Raw genomic sequence first — 25,229 nt, forward strand, 5'->3', positions numbered from 1 at the left:
ACTTGTAAGGAATCTTGGAGGTCTTCTAGTCCAACGCCTGCTCAGGCAGGAAACTCTATACCATTTCAAACAAATGGTTGTCTAATCTCTTGTTAAAAACTTCCAGTATTGGAGCATTCATAGTCTCTGGAGGCAGGTTGTTCCACTGGTTAATTGTTCTAACTGTCAGGAAGTTTCTCCTTAGTTCTAGGTTGCTACTCTTCTTGATTAGTTTCCATCCATTGCTTCTTGTCCTGCCTTCAGGTGCTTTGGAGAATAGCTTGACTCCCTCTTCTTTGGGGCAGCCCCTGAGATACTGGAACACTGCTCTCATGTCCCCCCTCGTCCTTGTCTTCGTTAAACTAGACATACCCAATTCCAGCAATCGTTCTTCATATGTTTCATCCAGGGTAATGAAATTCTGCTTTCCAAAACTGCACCTTGTATAATCTGAATGTTTAACTGGGTTTCAGTTATCTCCTGCCCCACCTGCTTCCTGCCAAGCCAGCCTTTGATGTTCACGGCTTACGCCACCAGACAACAAACAGCATCCAAAGAGTTTTCAAGATGAGTTTTGTTCCTGTTGGGTTTTGGCAACGGTTTATAGCCCGGATGCTGATCAGTCTTGCAGAGATGGATCTTCAGGTATGTGGATGAAAGAACTTCAGCGGGTGATGAAAAGTTGAACCACAAAATGTGTTGGCAATGCACTTTCTCTGTCCACAATGGAATGTATTGTTTTATCTAACTTGGTTAAACAGTTTAAGAAGATAAAAGGGGACAGAAACGAATACGGGGTGAGAAAAAGAAAAGAAGGAAGAGGAAATCAAAGACAGAGCTAAAACGAAAGACAGAGAAAATCTAAATAGAAAAGAAAGAAAAAAGATACAGAGAAGTAGCTTCCAATCTTCTTTACAGCAGTGATAAGTACAATTATAAATGATAGAATTATACATTTCTCTCTAGCTCGGTGATTGCAACTCAGCTCTCTTTTCTATAATCTGTTCCGGTCTAGGATGGAATGTAAAGCATCAGCTGTGAATATCTTATGATCTTATGTTAATGATCTTATGAATGTCTTATGATTGTTGTGAGCCAACAAAAGTTTTTGCTTGTGATGTGCGATAGCTCTAAGTCTAATAACAACAACAACAACAACAACAACAACATGATAATTTCCAGATAGTGGTCATTTTCTAGCATGTCCGTGAACCAAAACTATCAGAATTAGCTATAGGCTCAGTTCTCAATGGCTCTATTAACTTGTCTGCAATCAGCAATATTTGTGAAAAACAAAATCTCTGGGAAATTAGAGTAGGATCATATCTACAATAGTCTACATCAGTATTTTCCTGTCTGTCTGTCTGTCTGTCTGTCTATCTATCTATCTATCTATCTATCTATCTATCTATCTATCTTATCTCTATCATCTATCTATATCTCCTGTCTGTCTGTCTGTCTGTCTGTCTGTCTGTCTATCTATCTATCTATCTATCTATCTATCTATCTATCTATCTATCTATCTATCTATCTATCTTTCTCTATCTTATCTATCATCTATCTATATCGTCTGTCTGTCTGTCTGTCTGTCTGTCTGTCTGTCTGTCTGTCTGTCTGTCTGTCTGTCTGTCTGTCTGTCTGTCTGTCTGTCTATCCGTCTATCCGTCTATCCGTCTATCCATTTATCCATCTATCTATCTATCTATCTATCTATCTATCTATCTATCTATCTATCTATCTATCTATCTATCTATCTATCTATCTATCTATCTATCTATCTATCTATCTATCATCTATCTCATTTATTGGCCTTCCATCTTACTGCAGGGTAACTAGGCAGCTTACAATATTATTGGTCAAATGTCTATGGTCTGGAGGCCAGAAATCAGGGTTTTCAGGAATAATGTTGGAGAGGAAACCAAATGTGAGTTTGCTAATGGAGAGGCCACTCAGTTAAGTCCCTTACAGCATATATCATTCCCTACCACATTTTTTACTATTATTTTGGTCCAATCCCAAGGAGGATATTTTGATGGCATCAAGAACCACCAAAATCGTCCTTTGCAATTATGGAATAGAGCTTTGTTTTTCTCTTCAAAGCAAAAGTGATTCAAGCACGCCTGTAATCAGAGTGTGTGTGTTCTGCTGAAGACATAATAGAAATACATTTGGCACTAGTTAATTCTAAGCACTTGATTACATTGGCATTAACTTCATGGGCAATCTGTGTAATTAGCCACCCAATCTTGTTATCTTGTTATTATCTTGTCATCACTTCAGACTGTTCACTTGATTTGTATCAGCACTGGGAATAATTCTGCAAGATTTCAGGGCCATAGTTGGCTCTTATAAACATACAATTTTGGAAAAAAGAAAGAAAGATTGAAAGTATTTCCCGGTAACAATGCAGGGTGTGTTCTTGGTACCACCCCAGAACTAAGGTTGCAAAACAGCGGTCTTCAGTCACAAGGCAACTGAATGACTGCTGGGAAAAAAAGCAAAATATGCCACCAATAGCAATATAGTTTCCCAAAATTGTAAAACTACCATAGTTCCACTGTTCTCTGAGCTAGGCACACTTTACTTAGAGCATAGCATTCAGTTCTGGAGAAGATTTGGAGAAACTGAAACAAGTATAAAGAAAAATCTGCACTGTTAGGAAGTTTCTCCTTAATTCCTTTCCATCCATTGTTTCTACTCTTGCCTTCTGGTACTTTGGAAAATAAGTTGACCCTCTCATCTTATAATAGAGTAGAGTAGAGTAGAGTAGAGTAGAGTAGAGTAGAGTAGAGTAGAGCAGAGCAGAGCAGAGCAGAGCAGAGTAGAATAACAGAGTTGGAAGGGACCTTGGAGGTCTTCTAGTCCAGTCCCCTGCTCAAGCAGGAGAACCTATACCATTTCAGACAAGTGACTGTCTAGTCTCTTCTTAAAAACCTCCAGTGATGGAGCACCCATGATTTCTGAAGGCAAGCTGTTCCACTGGTTAATTGTCCTCATTGTTAGGAAGTTTCTCCTTAATTCCAAGTTGACTCTTTGGTCATTTTCCATCCATTGTTTCTTATCCTGCCCTCTGGTGCTCTGGAGAATAGTTTGACTCCCTCTTCTTTGTGGCAACCCCTCAAATATTGGAACCCTGCTATCATGTCACCCCTCGTCCTTCTTTTCATTAAACTAGACTTACCCAGTTCCAGCAACTGTTCTTCATATGTTTTATCCTCCAGACTCATCTTAGTTGCTCTTCTCTGCACTTTTTTCAAAGTCTCAACCTCTTTTTTGTAATGTGGTGACCAAACTTCAATGCAGTATTCCAGGTGTGGCCTTACTAAGGTTTTATTTGATTGATTACTGATCTGGCACAGTTCTTTTTGTAATATGTCCATTTGTTTTTCCTCTTCTAGTTCTTTGAAAACAAGAGGGTGACCAAGAACCGAAATAAAAGCTCTGTAATCTACAGCTTTACAGGCACACAGAGAAACAGATGTAGCACATTCCGGGTTAAAAGAAATCACACAATTTATTGGCAAGAAGGACTGTTTGTCTCCTTTGATGGAGGCTATTTGAGGTAAATATTACAGAAGGTGGATTCAGTTTTAAGGCATTACTTTCCAAATCCCAAAGTAAGATGGAACTTTAAAATGACCTCTTATTGTTCACATTTCTTGGTAAGCAGAGACATGAGCTTAATTTTTCACAATCATGGTTAGAGCCAGTACAGAACCATATAAAATAGCTCAGATTCTGTATGATCAGCTGCTTAGTTTTAATTAAATTGATGAGCAATTCTGTGCTCTTGGTTTTAACTCTACTGAATTTAGTGGAGCTTGCCTTCAGAAGTTGTGGGTGCTTCATCACTGGAGGCTTTTAAGAAGAGACCGGACAGCTACTTGTCTGAAATGATATAGGGTCTCCTGTTTGAGCAGAGGGCTGGACTAGAACACCTCTAAGGTCCCTTCCAGCTCAATTCTATTCTGATTGATTTCTCTCCAATAACTGTGAATACAATTGCAGCCTAAAAGACCAAAATAAATGTTGATGCATTCAGTCTTAGGACTGAAATTATTTTACAGTAGTCTTTGACTTATGATCATTCCTTTAGCAACCATTCAAGGTTACGACTGTGCTGAAAAACTGAGTTACAGTTGTTTCTTGCATATACAACCATTATAGTCTCCCTGCGATCCCAGGATCAAATTTTGGGTGCTTGACAACCCGTGTGTACAGTATTTACAACAGTTTACAAGTTCCTGAATCATGTGATCACCATTTGTGATCTTCCCAAGGGCTTCCGACAAGCACAACTCATGGGAGAAGTCAGATTAAGGAGCCTGTAATTTGCTTAATGAACACAGCAAAAAAGTCCTAAAATTGGGCGTGACTCACTTAAAAAACGTATTGCTTAGCGACAGAAATTCCTGTCCCACTTGTGGCTATATCGCAAGGGCTACCTATAGCTATTCCCACTGCTTTGCCTGGGAACAGCAAAAAACTTACCATCTTCTCTGAAGATGTCCAAAGATGTTTTTTCAAAAGGCAACTGCGCTTTGTTTTTTCTTGAAAACGTGTTGCTCCTCATCCAGGAAGCTTCTTCAGTTCTGACTTCAGTTCTCCGTCTTCTCTGGAGATACACCTTGGATGATGATATGTAATCTCCTCAAGGCCATCTGTTCCTCCTCCTCCTCCTCCTCCTCCTCCTCACATTTTTCTCAAGGCCAGCTTTGCACTTTGAAACTCACGATTCTAAAATCTAAAATTATAGTTTCCAAAACAAAACAAAAAAAAACCTTCCTCAGATTTGCAACTGATGAAGGTCAAACACTTTTTAAGGCCCGAAAGCTTGGAGGCCAAAGGAGATATTTTGTATTCTCCTGCTCACACAACTTTCATCTTGCCGCAACTAGTGGCTCCCTAATGTTTTCCTTTGTGTGTTTTTTTGTTCTTTGAGATCAACAGCTTTTTGAGCTAACTCTATTCTGAGGCTGGAAACACAGTCTCAGACTGGGGAGTTTTCTCCAAACGTTTTAATCCTCAATATGAATTGCTCCCTTACGCGCTGTTTTGAGTCTTCTTCCGTTTGGAAGAAATTTGCAGGGGTCTTGAGTGAAAGCAGAGTAAGTCCTGCAGGTTTGAGAAGCTCTCCTGCACCATCTTTCAGGGCACAAATGCAAATATTAAAATTTCTTTGACCCTCACACAATGAAGAGCAATTTCAGGATTCATGCTGTGCGTTCAACAGAAGGCTGTATAAATAACCTCCCACTGTTTTATTTCCAGCTACCAACCTTTTCCCCTTTTCTGATTATAAAAAGAGCCCTGTTGTCTTTCTGAACTGGAAATTAAAGTGGAGCGTCCGGTTCCTAGCAATACAACTACTCCTCGGCTTAACGACCACAACCGAACCCAGAATTTCTGTGGTTAAGCGAGACAGCTGTTGTGTGAGTTTTACCCCGCTTTACGACCTTCCTTGCCACAGTTTTTAAGCGAATCACTGCAGTCGTTAAGTTAGTAACACGGCTGCTAAGTGAATCCGTGGATCACCTGAACCCAGGACACTGCAGCCGTCATAAATATGAGTCAGTCGCCAAGCGTCTGAATCTTGATCACCTGACCATGGGGATGCTGCAACGGTCGTAAGTGTGAAAAACGGTCATAAGTCTTTTTTTTTCCAGTGCTGTTGTAACTTTGAACTGTTGTAAGTCAAGGAGAGGTGCAAGGAGTAAAAGGGTAGGAGACAGCAAGTCTATGAGACACCTGGGCCACCTGCCACATCATTACGTACAGGGCCTTTTGCACTTGAAGGAAAGGGGTAGAGCTAATAAATAAATAAAAAACAAGTAGATAACAATAGACAACAAAGGTTTCCTATCTGCTGAGACTCAGTGGAAAAACTGTGAGGCAATATATCCAATTCTCCTCCCGTTTAATCAGCTTCTCAACCTTCTTTTTCTTGGCTCTGATTCCGGCAGCGTGGAGTCCTCTGATGTGAATTGGAAGAAGAAGAAAAGTGGTGGCATTAAAGTCATCTGCCAGTCAGATGTGAGGGATTTTTCAGCCATGGCTTTCATCACCGATCATGTGAATTCTTTGATCGATCAATGGTTTCCTGGTAAGAATGATCTCCATGTCGTTTCTGCTAAAACGGAGATGAAGTGGCCTGAGTTTGAAATATGTCCATGGAGATTCTCAGTCACCCAGGTCCTGGTTGTCCCAAAGGTGCTTTTTTTAAAGGCAGCTGGACTTTATTTGTTTGGTCAGTTCTGAAGAAGCTTCTTGGATGAGAAGCAAAAGGGAAAACAAAAAAAATCCAGTTGCCTTTTGAAAAATCACCTTTGGGAACTGAAATATCATGTTATCCTTAGGGTCGTAGCACCCTGGCTGATCATATTACAAGAAACCATGTTGTGATTTGATCTTTTTGGCTTATTGTACTGAATGAATCCATCCATCCATCCAGTCATTCATTCCTCATTCATTCGCCTATCTGCCCTCTTAATAATGAGCTAAAAACATAAAATATAACAAAACAATGCAAACATATCGTCCCTATGGTAAAGTAATCACATAAACTATTTAAATAATCTCCCTTAATTCTCTGGCCCAAATACCCATGAGAAGAGCCAGGTGTTCAACAGACATTATGGATACTATATTATGAATATAAGCCATAATTTGTGGTTTAAATTTTAGTATGAAGCTAGCTAATCCATTATTATTTATTTAAGAAGCCATAACTCAACACGGTTCAACCCCACTACCAGGTGGTTTACTTCAGCTATAAATTTGTAAAGATTGCATTGGCTGCTTCAGAATGGTTGGTGAAAAATGCATCAATGTTTTCATCTTATGTCATATTAACACGATTGCTCACTTTAAAAGTTCATAATCTTGAGGATGGTAAATTCAGTACAAAGTGTGTGCGTGCCTGCGTGCCTCTGATCATGCACTCAAAAAGAACTAAAAAAAAACCATCCCAAAATGCATTTTGAAGACGCATTTCCTCCTTTTCCGAAATGTCAGTTATGAAATATGCATGCATCATTGAAAAATCAAAGAATACTGTGTTTTTAATTTCAGAATGTTGTCTTTCTTCGAGTGCAGATTCAGATCATTTAACATCCTCATTAAATTGATTCATCAACTAATCATCCTATTACTCCACTAATTAGGTTAACGCTTTGATCATTTCTCAACGTTGGTAAAGCATGAAAAAGAAAAAAAAATGGCATTTTGAAAACTAAATTCAAATTCTGATCAGAATATGTTTGGGATGTTTAAACTGACAAAGAAGCTAAGTACTAAAAATGTAGAACAAAGAGTTAAATCATTGATTTCATGAATTAGGTGATTCTGGCAACAGCGTGTTGAAAAAGAGGAAAAATATGCTGAGGATTATCTGTACTGTTAGCTTTGAAGACTCAGTCATTTTACTGGAAGGTGGAAGGTTGAGTCAACCTTGAGCTAAATGCTATTGTCTAAGTGCTAAATGCTATTGCTATTAAGAAGTTTGATGTATAAATAAACAAATCATGTTTTTCCAGCCCTCACCGCCACAGAGAGTGATGGGACTCTACTGATGGAGCAATATGTACCTTGCCCCGTCTGTTCAATCACAAAGCCCCAGGATGGAGAAGACAGCCCAAACAAAGAAGATGGACAATACTTCAATATGGAAGACTGTTTTCTCACTGCCATTGAGCAGGACCACATCACCTGTGCCCTGCATCCAAATGTACCTGTCCCTTTACAGGAGTTGGTCCCTGAACTTTTCATGACGGACTTTCCAGCCAGGTAATAAGGAACTCCCATTCTTTCTCCCAAAATTATAGATTTCTGAGTTTCATTCCCTTGGGCTATGAAAAGATATAACCCTCTTTTTTCAATCACCTACTTTGAACAAGGATACAAATTTGGGTGAAGTTAGCAGCAAATTGCTTATATTTCTGCCTACTTTAGTCTACCCCAGCAGGCTGTTCCAGCTTGGTGTTCTTCAAATATATTAGAAATTCAACTTCCAGGATTTCCACGAGAAGAATTTGGGGAGTTGCATTTTCAATACAGTTAGAACAATTAATCAGTGGAACAGTTTGCCACCAGAAGTTGTGGATCCTCCATCACTGGAGGTTTTCAAGAAGAGGCTGGGTGGGACTAGACCACCTTGATAATGTCCCTTCCAATTCTGTTATTCTGTTAATACATTAAGTGGTATCAAGTTGATTTAGTTATACTTAATAATGGGTAGCTTGGCCACAGCTATCCCACCTGTCCAAGTGGTAGATGACCACCTGAAATTGTTATCAAATTGCAGCTTTTAGGGTGATAGAAGATGTCAAAAAGCTTGACTACCAGTGACACCAAGCAGGTTTTTTGTCGGCAGTTCAGAATTGTGGATGAAAATAATAACCACACAGTGAGCCATGCTTTTAATTACATCCAAATAGAAATGAAATTAAATCTCATATTATTTTCATCCTAGCCCCCTCACTATTTGGGGTGTGGCAGGGGGGAAAGCATCTTCTGAAAATTTTCTAAAGTCCAGGTGTGAAGTTCAACCTGGAGAAAGTTATGCATCTCTGATGTAAACAGACATGCTGTCCCAGGAAAAACTGGTGGAAAAGCTGTCACTCATAAAGCATCAACTTGTGCACACCAAAAAATGTTTCCTTGGTTTTCTAATGGTGGAATCTCCCCTACTTCTGCTTTGAAGTGACGCTATCCATTAAAAAAAATCAATACATTATCTGCTGCCAATAAAGCAGCCTGTCTATCAAAGATGATAATTACGAAATATGTTCTCTGCTCGATTATCTTCTAGTCAGCAGATGGCTGGAGAAAAAAAAAAAGACTCATCTTGGCCAAGGAAGTGGGCACTGTCTGTTCTGGGAGATTAGGAAGAGGAGAAACGGGTGATCTTAAATCTTGGCTTCCATTGACCGGAGTTGCTTAATAATCCCATTTCTCTCTTTGCTTCATTCGGTATGCTTGGCAGATTATTCTTGGAAAAAAGCAAACTGGAATACGTAGAAAATGAAAACAGTATCCTCGGCCAAGGAGGAAGTGGAACGATTATATATCGGGCACAATATCAAGGAAAACCGGTAGCGGTCAAGCGTTTTCAGATTAAAAAATACAAGATTTCTGCCAATTCAGGAGCAGGTAATGAGCCTAGAGTTGAGCAGGGTGGAAGAGTGTTGGGGTTTTTTTTCTCTCCTTCCACATATAGGCAAATGTTGCACCACTTTCCAGGATCAGCAGCACCTGTTTAAATATAGCCTTTAGAGCAGGGGTCTCCAACCTTGTCAACTTGCAGACCTGTGGACTTCAGTTCCCAGAATTCCCCAGCCAGAATGTCTGGATTGAGGAACTCTGGGAGTTGAAATCCACAAGTCTTCAATTTGCCAAAGTTGGGGAGCCCCTGTTTTAGACCTTATCTAGAAACTATCTCCATTAAGAGAACGAGGCATACGAGTTTTGACTGCCGGAGCCCAGTTTATGGAAACAGGCAAATAGGAATTAAAAGCAGATACCTCCAACTCGCTTGCTCCAGACGAGAAACAAGAAGAAAGATGTGGTGTAGAGGTATGGATTGGGGGGGGGGGGAAATGGTTTTGAATGCAGAGGATTTGTGAAAGAATCTTAAAAACCTCCAGTGATGAAGCACCCACAACTTCTGAAGGCATGCTGTTCCCCTGGTTAACAGCAAGAACAATTAATCAGTGGAACAGCTTGCCTCCAGAAGTTGTAAGTGCTCCATTACTGGAGATTTTTAAGAGACTGGACAGTCATCTGTCTGGAATACATAAGGTGTCCTGCTTGAGTAGGGACTTGGACTAGAAGACCTTCAAGATCCCTTCCAGCTCTATTCTGATTGATTGACTGACTGACTGACTGACTGACTGACTGACTGACTGACTGACTGACTGACTGACTGACTGACTGACTGACTGACTGACTGACTGACTGACTGACTGATTGATTGATTGATCTGTGCTTCTGCTGGGCTGAAGCTTTCTTCTGCAGACCTCTCTTCTGTTCTTACTTGGTTTTCACAAAGACAATTGATGAAGTCGTCTTGACTCACATCTTGCCTTCCTCCTCACTTGTGTATTGAAAGCGTCTGAGTACAATTAAAATGCAGAATGCAAGACTGTCTCTGTTATATCTCAGAGTAGTGCATTGCAACATGAGCAAACAACTACGAGTTGACCACTGCTTGCAAATTCATCCTGCAAAAGTAACTCTTGGGCCACCAGCCTGCAAGAGTCATTTGGACATCCCCTGTGAGAATGCAGGATTTCATGGGCTTGGGATATGATCCAAGAGGGTGGATCTTATAGACACACTCTGTTTCTCTTTGCTTAGACACCATGCTGAGGCATCTACAGGCGATGGATGCCATGAAGAGCTTCTCGGAGTTCCGCCAGGAGGCCAGCATACTCCACTCACTGCAGTACCCATGTGTGGTCTCCTTGATTGGGATCAGCATCCACCCGCTCAGCTTGGCCTTAGAATTGGCTCCTTTGGGCAGCCTCACCACTGTACTTTCAGAAAGCTCTAAAGGTAAAAGAAAGATCTTCTGCCCAGTCATGTCCACTTTGGGGTCTTTAGCCCCAAAAAATGTACTTTCAGACTTGCAAGATTCTATCAATGTAGCTTTGTAATAAAGAAGAATTAGCTCATCTAGTTGGCATTCATATCTGGTTTATCCCTGGAGGTCAACACCAATAATACAGGTCACAAAGTACAATCCTCCTGTCTCCTATACGGCCCAAGAAACTAGAGGGAGTCCCTTATGAGCTTCTTGCCCAACCCATTATCCAGCTGTGGCCTATGCTATCTTTTATCTGACCAAAGAGAGAAGCAACCTGGAATTAAGGATAAACTTCCTAACAGTGAGGACAATTAACAAGTGGAACAGCTTGCCTCCAGAAATCATGGGCGCTCCATCACTGGAGATTTTTAAGAAGAGGCTAGACAGTCACTTGTCTGAGATGGTATAGGTTCTCCTGCTTGAGCAGGGGGCTGGACTAGAAGACCTCCAAGGTCCCTCCCAGTTCTATTCTATTCTATTCTATTCTATTCTATTCTAAATTCCTATTCTCTATTCCATTCCATTCCATTCCATTCCATTCCATTCCATTCTATTCTATTCTATTCTATTCTATTATATTATATTCTATTATATTCTATATTCCTATTCTCTATTCTATTCTATTCTATTCTATTCTATTCTATTCTATTCTATTCTATTCTATTCTATTCTACTCTATTCTACTCTATTCTATTCTATTCTATTCTATTCTATTCTATTATATTCTATATTCCTATTCTCTATTCTATTCTATTCTATTCTATTCTATTCTATTCTATTCTATTCTATTCTATTCTATTCTATTCTATTCTACTCTATTCTATTCTATTCTATTCTATTCTATTCTTTCCATTCCCTATCCTATCCTATCCTATCCTATCCTATCCTATCCTATCCTTATCTGACCATTCCCTTGGCAGCATCTCTTCAGCTATTCTCCTAAGGTCTTCCTCATCTACCTTTGCACCCCTAGAGGAAAAAGAGGACATCAGTGCAGCTGACCATCTGAGGGCCTTTTCTCCCATCTTTTTCTCCAGGGGCTTCCTTTGTACCGTTGGGACCCATGCTGACCTTCAAGGTTGCCTATCAGATTTCAGCAGGCCTGGCCTACCTTCACAAGAAGAAGATCATTTTCTGCGACTTGAAATCCGACAACATCCTGGTGTGGTCTTTGGACGTAAAGGAAAGCATCAACATCAAACTATCCGACTATGGGATTTCTCGGCAGTCCTTCCACGAAGGAGCTTTGGGGGTGGAGGGCACCCCTGGCTATCAGGCTCCAGAGATACGACCTCGCATTGTCTACGATGAAAAGGTACAGGAGGGAAAGCTGCCATGCCATTCAAACTAGAGTTCCTGGCTCATATATTAGCCAGAATCAAGATGATTCGATTTCCCATCAACACGACAAGGTTCTTGACCGATCCATCTTTTTTGCAAGCTGCTTTTTATAAAAAAAAATATTTCTTGTCCCCTGACTTAAACGTTAGGACACCTCGACATACGAAAGTGAGGGTGAAGGTTCCTTCTCCGAGCTTGTGGTTTGGTTTCTGAATATTTCGTTACCAGGCTAGGTAAAATCTTCAGCGGAGTTTAGAGGATATCAGTGTCCATGTTCTTCTGGTTTATAAGGGCTTCAGGTGTGGGTGTCTCAAGCGAGGGTTTTGTGATGGGTCAGGTGTGAGTCATCAGTGAGGGGCTTGTGGTGGATCTTGTGATGGGGAGGTTACATCAGATCAGGGCCATTGGGAGGAGAATTGCTGGTGGACTTGGTTGCGGGTCAATGCGGGTCTCTTGCAGGTCTCTGGTTAGCTGTGTGGCTGAACATACAAAAGTGCAGTTTGGTCCGACTTAGATTCCATTCACTTTTAAATGGGATTTGCATCCGTTTCATGTGGAAGTGTGACACAGTGCTTTTCCCAGTGTCTCTTAATTTTGCATCTTAATTGCATCTTTTTCCCCCGTTAGGGTTTTTTTTTCCCCTCTCCTTTGCACTGATTGTTATTCCAGGCTTTGGAAATAAAGGGAAAGCCAAAAAGGGATGTCTAAAGGAAGGGGGAAGCAACCTGGTGAAACACAAGTCCCACAGCCGCATGCAGGTTGAGGCTGGTGGGATCAGGAACTTCTACAGGGGTGATGCTCGTTTCCTTGCTTTCCCCACTGCCGGGACTCTGAATCAAAGTTTCTCTCTCTCTTTCTGGCCTAGGTGGACATGTTTTCGTATGGAATGGTGTTGTATGAGCTGCTATCGGGGCAACGTCCCACCCTAGGACAGCATCAGCTGCAAATTTCAAAGAAACTCTCCAAGGGGATTCGGCCTGTCCTGGGCCAGGCAGAGGAAGTGCAGTTCCACCGGCTGCAGGCTCTCATGATGGAGTGTTGGGACACCAAACCTGAAAAGGTACAAGAGGATTGTCAGTGTGTAGGCAGAGATGTCCGATCTCGTTCTGAGCTGACGAAACGTAAAGAACATCCTGTATCTAATAGTGGCCCACTGGGTGCTCAGGGGAAACCCTATAAAGAAAAGATACGGTAGATAGAATCATTCTGAACTCGAATGCTGGACTCCCAAGATTCTTTGAGACCAAAAATACAGGATGTCCTCAATTGACAACAGTTTTGTTTAGTGACCATTCGAAGTTACAACAGCATTGAAAAAAGTGGCTTATGACCGTTTTTCACCCTTACGACCGTTGCAGCGTTCCCCGTGATCAAAATTCAGATGCTTGGCAACTGACATGTACTTATGACGGTTGCACTGTTCCAGTGATCACCCTTTGCCGACTTTCTGACAAGCAAAGTCAATGGGGAAGCCAGATTCACTTAACATCTGTGTCACTAGCTTCGTAACTGGAGGGATTCCCTTAACAACTGTGGCAAGGAAGGTCGTAGAAATGGGACGAAACTCACTTAACAAATGTTTCATTTAGCCACAGAAAACTTAGGCTCAATTGTGGTCGTAAGTCAAGGACTACCTGTAGAGCATAACAAGTTGGGGATCCCTAAAATTCGCCTTGTCCAGGTTAAAGTTATCCATGTATGTCAGATAAAAAAAAATCACATTGTCTCAGTCAACTATTTGAGTGAGACACTGCAATGGTGGTTCAGTACATCTGCAAGGCGTTAAGTTACAGAAACCTAATTTTAATCCATTTTTTGTTGATTGTTGCTACCACACTCACATTGTCCCTTAGTGGATGCTTCGGCTTGATCGTTTCACAAGATGGGTGCACATGTCAGGCTAAATAATGGGTTTCTTTAAGCTATGGTGTATTGGTCAAGCCGCAGCCTTGATGGCTTAGCATTTGGGGTAAATCCAGCCTATAAATCTAAACAGTGATCGGTAGATTGTTATATAAACTTTATTCTTCAAGTCTAACCTTTCTTTTATACAGCGGCCCATAGCCGTTTCGGTAATAGGGCAAATGAAAAGTCCTTCCTTTGCCACGTTCATGTATTTGTTGCCATGTGGGAAACAGTCCTTCTTCTCTTCTGAAGGACAGGACCACACCGTGGTATTCTGGGATGAAAAAGAAGATGCCAGGTTTGTATTTTTTTTAAAAAAAAAAAACCCAACTTTCCTTATGTTCTCTGCAATGTAAATAGATAGTTTGTTCAGTATTTCTGTTAATAGCTGTTGATAATGAACCTGTCCTCAAATACTGTGCGAAGTTTTTTCTTCGCCCTCTTTCTTATCCCAAACTCTGTGATTTGTGGGGTCTTTTGGTATTCTCTGAGCTTGGAGGTTTTCTTGCAGACATTTCATAACCAGACTGCGTAACATCATCAGCTCACCACAATACATGTTTAGATTTGACGATGCAATGCAAAATGATTGTGCTAAGCTGGAGGGCTGACTCTGTCTGAAAGAGTGGTTCTGAGTAAGTTAAAAATCAGGAGGCCTCTGGTAGTACTTTCTCATGCTAACACATTTTATTAAAACACAAAAGTTTTCATGAATCACAGCTCACTTCATCAGATGCAACATCCCAGAATTGTTGTTACCTGGTTGGGTAATGAAACATTGTAAGAAAACCCTCAAGCTCGGAGACCGCCATGGACCCACAATTCAACCCTGTGACTACAAATATTTTCTTCTGCTGGTACCTGTGATTTGCTTTGTTCAGAAAATGATAATCGGTTAGACCATATTGCCTGTAGGTTCTGAAGAACATGGCCTTTAGTTTGCTGGCTGGAAATGATGGGTATTATTTCCCCACCCATATGGAAGGCATCCTATGGAGAGTAGCTGATGCAATATCTGAGATCTGTTGGGTGGCCCAAATAGGAAAGAAATCGATGGTCCATTTGGTCTCATTAATAGTCGACGTCTACAAAAACTCGCCACGGCCAACTTGCCACGGGACAAGGGTTACACTAATATCGAAGAAATGGTGGAACAGAAATCATTAAAGGATGCAAAAAAGGGACAAAATGAAATGTGAATGACAAAAGTTCAAATGATTTTTCAATTTAAATAATTAAATTGAATTGTTGAATTGTCCTATGGTGACCGGGTTGTGGAGAGTTGTCCTATTCCGTAATAGAAGAATACGATCTATTGGGCCATTAGAAAAAGAACCATCTGGGTTTTCAATTTGAACCTTCCGTGTTTGGCAACTTATAGTATCCATGCTTCCCTCAAGAGGGTTTCTTAACCTTCTATACGTTCCTTACAAATGCCCTGTGAATGTGCTAATAAAATGACCGTTATATACACTACCAAGATAAACTGACCAGGTTGAGAATAATGGATTACTCATTTTCAAAAGGTTTCAACAGTCCCCATTCTTCACTGTTTCGTGATGCTTGGGTTTGTGTGTTTTCACGCAGGGCAGCAAACCAAAAGAGCACATCTGATTCAAATCTTTAGCTGCATAGTGTCTTTTTTGTCTCCAGTCTTTTAAAGATGTCCAGTATTCAGTGATTAAATTTATGAGTTCTTTGCGGTTTTCCCCTGCAAACACAAACAGAATCATCTTCTTGTGGGTTAGTGGAAAAAACAAGTTCTTTGTTCCTCTTTGGATAAGTTCTGCTCATACATCGTTTGAAGATGGATCTACAAACATTAGGGATAAACTTCGCATTGGGTTACAGACATAAATTGTGGGCATGGAAGATGTGCAGCAGGACAAGAATCAGAGTTCGGGACGTGCAGAACTTCAGCACACAACGTTAGATTTGCTGGGCCAGGAAAACAAAGATTTGGGGCAAAAAAACAAAGATTTGCTGGGGCAAAAAAAAAAAAGGGGGGGGGAAAGGAAAAAAGAGAAAAGACTGGACAGCTACCTATTTGAAATGATATAGGGTCTTCTGCTTAAGCAGCGGGTTGGACTTGAACACCTTCAAGATCCCTTCCAGCTCTATTCTGATTGCCTTAGTCCAGTGCTACTGGATATACATATATATATATATATGAATTTTGATTCCACAATAAAATCTAATACAAACTGAACGTAAAGAAAAGAAATTGGAATAAAAAGTACAAGCAAAAAGAAATGAAAGAAAAAGAAAAGTAAGAATAATAAAGATATTGTGTTATCTATGTATTGTCTCTATTTATCTCTATCTGTCTGTTCGTCTATCTATCTATCTATCTATCTATCTATCTATCTATCTATCTATCATCTATTGACTTCCAAACTTCATTACAAATATAATCAAATTTACTTTCTAAAGTTATATACATTCATCTTTTCATCCCATAGCCCACCTGTTATCCGTAAACAAATCCGTAAAACATCATCTTTTCAGTCTGATATCAGCAGAAAGTCCCTAAGTATTTTCCTTTTTAATTTTACAACCTCAGCTAGTTTCTTTTGCAGATCCTGATTTTGTATCCACAGTTATCTTGCTAACTTACATGTCCTTCCTCTTCTCTCCAAAGTGAGGAAACTATGTTCTTATATCAGGAGGAGGAGTAATAAGAACTAAATGGTGACCATAGGAACTGGTGTGGCATGATGGTTAGGGAGTTGGGCTAGGATAGGGAGAACCAAATTTAAGATTATCCTCAAGTATGAAAGTCCACTGGGCCGTGTAGTCTTATTTTAGCACAACGTACGTCACATTTGGAAAAGTGAGAGGAGGGAATGCTTTGTAATCTCCTGGGAGAAAAAGCTATGCAATAATCTGATCAATAAACTATGATGAGATGTATTTTTTAGGGGGGAAAAAATCAAACCCACACAGAGTTGTGATTTTTCTTTGCCTCCCACTGAGGCTGTCCTGCTGGTGGTGCTGCCTTTTGATTTCATTCCCCTTCCTAATTTCAGGAACTACACCGTAGTAAATACAGAGAAAGGATTCATAGAGGTTTCCAAAATGAGTTGTCCAGGAATGAAGCTATGCTGCCAGTTGAAACTTCAGAATTCCCTTTGGACCGCAACAGAGGTATGTCTCATCCCAAGTCTTCTGAGTTTGAACTCTTCTTGTGTTGGTGGTTCTGTTTAGTTTTGTTTTATTTGAATGTTTAATTTATGCATTGGCCTTCGGCTGCAATAATAAATTGGGGGGAAAAATTGAACTCTTGTTATAAGGATTGGGGAGCTTTAGCTGTGAAACTTGCTAAACTGATTCTCAAGTTGGTCAGACGTAGAATATAGAATCACAAGGCTGGAAAGACTTTGGAGGTCTTCTAGTCCAACCCCTGCTCAAGGCAGGAGATTTTATACCATCCCAGTCTATTTGCCCAGTCTATTTTTTAAAACCTCCAGTGATGGAGTACTCACCGCTCCTGGAGGAAAGCTGTTCCATTGATCAATGGTTTTCACTGTCAGACAATTTCTGTGTATTTCTAGCCTGGATCTCTCTTCAATAAGCTTCCAGATGTTATTTCTTGTCCTGCCGCTCTGGTGCTTTGCAGAATAAGTCAATCCCCTTTTCTTGGCGACAGTACGATTGAACCAAGGTTTCAAATGAGTAGCTTACATTCCATGTCACTTGTCTCCCTACATTCTCTGCTTGACAAGAGACGGTAAAGGAAAACAAAAATGGCGACTGCAATTTAAGAAATGGACGCCCAGGAAGCCCAAAGATGCTTTTTACGAGGCAACTAGATTTTTTTGTTTATAATAATAATAATAATAATAATAATAATAATAATAATAATAATAATAATAATAATAATAATAATAATAATAATAATAATAATAATAATAATAATAATAATAGTAAAGTTGGAAGGGACCTTGGAGGTCATCGAGTCCAACCCCCTGCTCAGGCAGGAAACCTATACCATTTCAGACAAATGCCCGTCCAGTCTCTTCTTAAAAACTTCCGGTGTTGAGGCATTCACAACTTCTGGAGGCAAGCAGTTCCACTGGTTAATTGTTCTAACTGTCAGGAAGTTTCTCCTTAGTTCTTGGTTGCTTCTCTCCTTGGTTAGTTTCCATCCGTTGCTTCTTGTCCTGCCTTCAGGTGCCTTGGAGAATAGCTTGACTCCCTCTTCTTTGGGGCAGCCCCTGAGATATTGGAAGCCTGCTATCATGTCCCCCCTCGTCCTTCTCTTCATTAAACTAGACATACCCAATTCCAGCAACCGTTCCTTTTATGTTTTAGCCTCCAGTCCCCTAATCATCTTTGTTGCTCTTCTCTGCACTTTCTAGAGTCTCAACATCTTTTTTTACATCGTGGTGACCAAAACTGGATGCAGTATTCCAAGTGTGGCCTTACCAAGGCATTGTAAAGTGGTATTAATACATTTTACTTCTCATCCAAAAAGCTTCTTCAGCTCTGACAGCTCCATTCCATACTATCCAGCCAGAGCTGAAGAAGCTTCTTGGATGAAAAGCGAAACGTCTTCAAAGAAAAACAGGAAAGTCCAGTTGCCTCGTGAAAAAACACCTTTGGGACAACTATGAGCTGGATGATGGAGAATCTCCATAGATACACAGGAAGCTTGATCATTAAACTTTTGATTTTGTCCACATTGAGATAGATAACTGTCTGTTTTTTTCTTTCAAACGATTTCTCCATATTTTCATCCTTGGGAAAGGGGGCAGCGTAAACACTATTGAAATCCGCTTTCTTTTCATCTCCTGCAGGACCAGAAGATTTATATATATAGTTTGCAAGGAATGTGTCCTCTGAAGGTTCCACAGAAAGGCATAGACACCCCAGCTGTTGTCACCTGTTTTCTTGCAGTGCCTTTGACGAGAAAGGTAAAGCAAAAGAGATTCCGAACACAAGGCACTCATCATTTCCAAGCACACCCAAAATAAAATGTGAATGTTGTAGCTGAAGACACCCGAAGGATTGTCCATTTAATGGCAGAATTAAAGCAATACCTCCACCTGCTGCTAGGCTGAGGAATTAATTAAGCCCCCTGTTTCAGTGCACATTTTGTGCTGTTCATTTATCTCGGACATACATGTTGAAATTCAGTCAGGGCAAGATTTGAGGGTGATGCTAGATGTGGGTATGGCATAATGGAGTTGTAGACTACTAAGATATTGTAATGTTGGAATGAATCCACGAGTCACGTGGCAAGATTCTTTTAAGCATATTTCTACACATAATAATCAAGATTTTATTTATTTGTTTATATCCCACCTTTATTATTACTCAAGGTAGCAAATAAATTCCCTCTCCTATTTTCCCTACAACAATCTTGTGAGGTTGGGTTGGGCTAAGAAAGGGCACTGGTCCAGGTGAGTCAGCTGACTTTGATGGCTAAGGTGGGACTTGAACTGACAATCTCTTGCTTTCTAATGCTTTCTGGTGCCTTAACCACTAGACCAAACTACTTCTTCTCTTTGCCTACTTTGATTACTTATACTCTTTGCTCACTTTGGCCAGGTATTATTACTTCGACAGAGCCTCTAAATGTCCTAGTTTGCTGTTGCATCAAGAGAAGAGTATAATGCATCTCCTGCACAACTGCTCAACCCTTGATCGACATGATTATACAATAAAAAGTTTCTCTTTGGATTGGTTATGTGGGTTTACTCAAGAAACAAACTCTGTCATAAGTAAATATCTAATAAAGGGTATCCTTATCACTTTTCCATGCTCAGTATTTGACAGTTAAATCTTGATGAATGAAAAATGTCATTCTTGACGGAGGCTCAAATTGCTCCAGTTTAGAAGTTGCATTTCTTCAGCTTTATAATACATGATGTGGCCAGCCTTAGTTTACCAAAATATCAACAGAATCGGGGTTTTTTACCCTCATCATCTATTAGTAGTGGCCACTTGGTTTTATAGTTTTATAATTTATGGGTTTTGTAGTTCTGAGTTTTATTGTTGTGAGTTACCCAGAGTTGTTTTTTTTTTTTTTTAAAGTTGGGCAGCCATACAACCTAAGTGTCACTTTTCCTACTGGTTCCCATATCCTCTGATCAGTGATTGAATTTGCAGTGACTGTATCTCCCTCGGACCTTAATAAGCAAACAGTCTATCCTAGTCTTTCCTTTGTTAGTTCAGCATCCATGATTAGAATTAGGAAAAGAAAAAAGAGATTTTAACAGTCTGCTTTCATTTCTCCTTTTTCTCCAAAACTATTCTTAAAGGCGTCTTTGGAACAATATCTTACTTTAAAATAGTTTTTTGGAACTAAAAAAGTTTGATCAGCTGGACTTTGCTAGGAATGTTAAAGCTGTTTAAACACAGCTCTGTTTTCCTGTATGGATCATGCAGAGGTGGGTGGAATATGTGGAAATTCTGCCTCAAAGGTAATTATTTTTCCACTCCAGATCTTACAACTGTGTGTTTTCTTTCTTCTTTCTTCACTGGGAATTTGTCATCAAGCTTTTATATTATTTTTGTAATCAGGGGCTACCATCTTTTCATACTTTATTCATTTTATCTAACTGGTGGGTATTTTAAACTCCTTTTTAGCAAGATCTATTGTTCTCTCAAAGAATTTTACATTCGTTAGTGAAACAACAAGGAGAGCATTATTTAAAGATATATTGAAATGATAGCACTATAATGATACATAGCAAGGTTAATTACTTGCTATATAATGCTTGGTTATGTCCTGATTGTACAAATACACCATGAAAGTGAAGATTAGTCAAAGTCAAGCTTCCTTTTGGCTTTCATTTCAATTGTTATTCCTTGATTTCCATCTTTTTTTTGTGTACAACACTAACTTCACAACTCCAGTGATTCACTTAACAACTGTGGCAAGAAAGGTCGTAAAATGAGGCAAATGTCATTTCACAAATCTCACTTAGCAACAGAAATGTTGGGCTCAGTGGTAATCATAACTCAAGGTCTACTTGTATTTTGTTTTTTTATGTGATTTGATATTACCTATGTTAAAGAATTATTAAGAAGAAATCAGTCAGTCGGTCGATGTTTATTACAGTCCAAGACCGGAACAAGTTGAAACTCAAGGAATATCCAGTTAAAAATTCCGGAATAAAATAATAAATAGCAAATAAAATCTATATTAAAATCACAATTTGGCATCCAAATGAAAGAATCATTGAGAAGATTATTATTAATATTAATGGTTGAGAAGAAATCAGAAACTGCCACCTACTTTAGGAAGATAGTATTAGATGCCCCTTGAGCCTTTACTCTGCTCAAAGCTATAGATAATAGTAGTAGTAGTAGTAGTAGTAGTAGTAGTAGTAATAATAATAATAATAATAATAATAATAATAATAATAATAATAATAATAAAAGTTGGACGGGACCTTGGAGGTCATCTAGTCCAACCCCCTGCTCAGCAGGAAACCCTATATCATTTCAGATGAATGGCTGTCCAATCTCTTCTTAAAAACCTCCAGTGTTGGAGCATTCACCGCTTCTGGAGGCAGGTTGTTCCACTGGTTAATTGTTCTAACTGTCAGGAAGTTTCTCCTTAGTTCCAGGTTGCTTCTCTCCTTGATCAGTTTCCATCCGTTGCTTCTTGTCCTGCCTTCAGGCGCTTTAGGGAATAGCTTGACTCCCTCTTCTTTGGGGCAGCTCCTGAGATATTGGAAGACTGCTATTATGTCACCCCTTGTCCTTCTCTTCATTAAACTAGACATTAAAGTAGACTAAACTAAACTAGATGCTCAAAGCCTTTGTCTAGTATTTATGTTTGTTTCCCTTTAGAACTTCTATGTGGTCCTGGCTGGCTTATCTGATGGACTGATTGCAGTTTTCCAAGTCACAAATGGTGCCCTGGAGGACAACTGCGGCTATCTTTGCTCCCACACAGCCAACCGCTCCTTGTTCGGTATCAGTGATGATGACCCCCGCCAGAATCCTTACCCTGTGAAAGCCATGGAAATGGCTAACAGCGGGGCGGAGGTCTGGTACAGCAATGGCCCTGGTGTCCTGATCATAGACTGTAAAGCCATGGAAATCACCAGGCGACTGGAGCCTTACAGTCCACCATCCACCGTGGTGTCCATTGTGTGCAGCTCAGATTGCAACGGGGAAGAAGTGACCTGGTGTTTAGATGATACCACCAACTTCCTGGTGATGTACTACACCTCTACTTATCAGCTCTGCGCCCGGTACTTCTGTGGGGATCGTAGCCCCCTGAGGGACATGTTCACGATTCAGCAACCGTCAACCTTGATCCCTACAACACTAACTGCGAACAGGGATGTGGCTCCTGAAAGCACCTCTTTGGCCAATGTGAGCATCCTTCAGAGCCAAGAGCTTGGCACTCAAATACTAAACCATCAAGACTCCCTAACAGATTACTGCTCTATGTCCTCTTACTCGCCATCATCTCCCAACAGGATACTGAGATCTTCCTCAAGTCTCCCAAGCTCACCCACAAGTTCCTCCAGCACACCTTTCTTGACTGATTATGAAGAGCTCAACAAGCTTCAGGAGCCAAAACTTCCTTCTGAGAAATCTGAAACGTGTCTTCAAGCTGTGCGGATCCTACCTGTAAAAGATCTCTTGTGGATTCCCAGGTAAATTGTGTTGGGAGCCACAGTGAGCACAGTTTTCAGAGCTCACTTGAATTGGGAGCTATGCTAATTGTTTACATCAGGGGTCCCCAACCCCACAGTCTGTGGACTGGTACTGGGCCACGGCATGCCAGCAACTGGTCCGCACAAACAAGCAAAGCCCCATCCATGGGATGCAGGCAGTACATAAAACCCACACGCTCTCCGGTCCACGGAAAAACCTTTCCCCACGGAACCAGTCCCTGGTGCCCAAAAGGTTGGGGACCTCTGGTTTAGATGTTCTCATCCATCCAGATAAATTATTTTTGAAAATCGTGGCAATCTTGTGAAACTTTCAACACACTGCTTACCCGCATTTAAAGCCATAGCAATTTCCAAAGTTCTCATATTCTCGGAGAAATTTTGTTGGGAACCAAAAGAGAATGCATGAAATTTAGTTGAAAGACTGCTTGTCCCTTTCCCTTGCTATTTAAAGATTTTATTATGACGATATTTTTCTCAGATTCCCATCTGACATGCTCATAGATCAAGGGGCAGAGCAATACTAAGGGTTCAAGATTTCATGTCATAAAAATTGGCCAGTGGTCCAGATTAGAGAAATTCTTTAAAAAGCTTATATAAATCTAAGGCTGTTTTTCCCCGAAGTCTACTGAATCCTGATGATTGGAGAACATTCATGAGGGAAAAAAAAAACCCTATTCTTTCATGAGCTGCTTTTGAGTTCTGTGTAAATATCTAGTTGCCCACTTTGGGGAACAAGATGGTGGAGTAAATATAGTCTGGATCTGATCTTTCCATTATTAATGGCTGAATTAACATCGGGGAAGAGACGAAGCCCATCCACAAATCTGGAAATCCCAGTTAAGATCTGCCTCTTCCACAAAGTCTTCTCTCCTAATTTCCTTTTGATGTATCCCAAAGTCCATAACCAGTTTGTTCCTTCATTTTAGGCAAGGTGGTGATATCATTGTGATTGGCTTGGAGAAGGAAGCCATCTCTCAGCGCGGGAGAGTCATCGCTGTGCTGAAGGCTGTTGAGCTGGCCTCCCATGGGTAAGGGGGAATTGGAAAGAAATATGATGCTGGGACTGACTGGTCCACAGTGAAAAGATTAATTTTAGGCAGAGAAAGGCTACTCAGCAAAGATCATGTCCTGCCCCAAGACAAAACATAAGCTTAAACTTAACTTTGTAACAATGATAGAAGAAAATGTATATATCTATTAGGACCACATGTGAGTCTAATGTATTGCTCATGCCTATACACAAGAATCTAATCAACTAATAGCACAAAATTGGCACTAGATAAGAGCCAGCGGAATTCAAGAAGGGTTGGACTTAAAGCATTTGTGGGAACGTAATGATTCTAGGCTGATTATTCTCTTAACTCCACCCTTCCAGGCTCTGCCTGTCCTTCTACAATATCATGCTAAAAATGGGGAAACTTGGTTCCTTCTGGTTTGGAGAATTGACTTCTAGAAACTGCCATCTCTCCTCACTCCTCTCATGCAGCATGATGCAAGCTTTGGAGATACTTTGACATGGTCTAGAAGGAAACAGGGTTCTCTGGAATGGTCCATTCCTGGATTGACCAGTTGTGCATATCCTTACTAAAAACATTACATTTCTAGACACTGTTCACTTCTCTGTTTCCCTGAGAGGTGGATGCATTTATGCAAGTGGTTTACTTATATCACTGCATATTTTATTCTGGATTTTTAAATTGGTACAGTTGACTCTATCAATTCTTACGGAGCCGCAATTTATCAGAATTATTTAAACCTTTCGGTGGATATCAGGTTTTCCTATTCCTGGTATATGCTGTCAATTAGTTAAGCATCATGAAAGGTGAAGATGTGCCATTTAGATGTTAAAGCAGGATTATCTCTGTGCAATAGCCGTTATTACAAAGAAATTTTCTTTTGTAAGTCAGTGTTTTATTTTTTATTTTTTCAGGTCACTGGTTGATGCTGCTGTTCTGGCCAAAGACAGGGTTGTGTGTTGCTTCAGAAATGAGTTGATGGAATGGTGCTTGGCTCTCTGGAGGAGTTGGGGAGCCAAAGACTTTGACCTTTTCTACCAATCACATGAAGAATTAGGGAGACTTGAAATTTGCCTGCGCAAGAGAAGGTAGTGGCAACCATCAGAAAACTGACACCCTTTGATGTCTTGAAAATATCCAAACTTTTCTAAAAAGGGAGTTATTGCTCCTCGATTCTGCTGCTAAATGAAACTAAGGATGGCTTGTTCCCCTTCATGCATTTGGATTCCCAGCCACTATCAAACAAATGTCCACAACTTCTTCCAATCAGACGCACGTGTAAATCAAGCAACTCCATCTCTGCAGGCTCTCTGTAATGCTGTTTCGTGTTGTAGCCTTTTGCCAAACACAACACTTTGGACATGTTGTCTTCTAGGACAGAATATGACTGACAACTGCATTTCAGCTTTCACTCTGGTGATAGACCGCAGGAGAAGACACGGAGAACTGGAGTCCAATTAGGGTTATAAATTGTGTCTGTAGAAATTCTCCAGCTGACAGTATGAAAAGAACTAAACTGAGCTAGTATGAAAAATGTCTAATTCCGGGGGAAAGGGCCTCTATATTTCTCACTCTTCTATGTTAAACCCAACGTATTTGAGAATATACTTATATTCTGTGTTAACTCTTCCATGTTAAACCCAATGCACTTGAGAATGATAAAACACGGAAATACTCAATTGCACAAAAGCAAAGTGTCCACGAAGTTTTGAGGCTGGCCCCAAATGAATGCAAGCTGATTTTAAATCTTTTAGGAAA

The 25,229-nt window shown here is 40.3% G+C and overlaps 1 protein-coding gene across 1 annotated transcript in view; it reads left to right on the forward strand.

Moving 5' to 3' along the window:
- The window catches only part of LRRK1 (leucine rich repeat kinase 1), a gene marked incomplete at its 3' end in the record, with an annotated part of 47,657 nt that extends 22,428 nt beyond the window's left edge, over positions 1-25,229 (forward strand). Inside the window, 14 exon segments of the mRNA XM_029283309.1 lie at positions 453-624; positions 3,378-3,541; positions 5,943-6,082; positions 7,515-7,764; positions 8,963-9,129; positions 10,336-10,533; positions 11,602-11,879; positions 12,771-12,965; positions 13,960-14,108; positions 16,840-16,957; positions 18,610-18,726; positions 21,617-22,434; positions 23,382-23,483; positions 24,386-25,229. Coding sequence (XP_029139142.1) covers positions 453-624; positions 3,378-3,541; positions 5,943-6,082; positions 7,515-7,764; positions 8,963-9,129; positions 10,336-10,533; positions 11,602-11,879; positions 12,771-12,965; positions 13,960-14,108; positions 16,840-16,957; positions 18,610-18,726; positions 21,617-22,434; positions 23,382-23,483; positions 24,386-24,563 — 3,046 coding nt within the window.

The sequence above is a fragment of the Protobothrops mucrosquamatus genome, unplaced genomic scaffold (assembly GCF_001527695.2).
Source record: "Protobothrops mucrosquamatus isolate PMUCROS unplaced genomic scaffold, P.Mucros_1.0 scaffold53, whole genome shotgun sequence".
Taxonomy (NCBI): Eukaryota; Metazoa; Chordata; class Lepidosauria; order Squamata; family Viperidae; genus Protobothrops; species Protobothrops mucrosquamatus.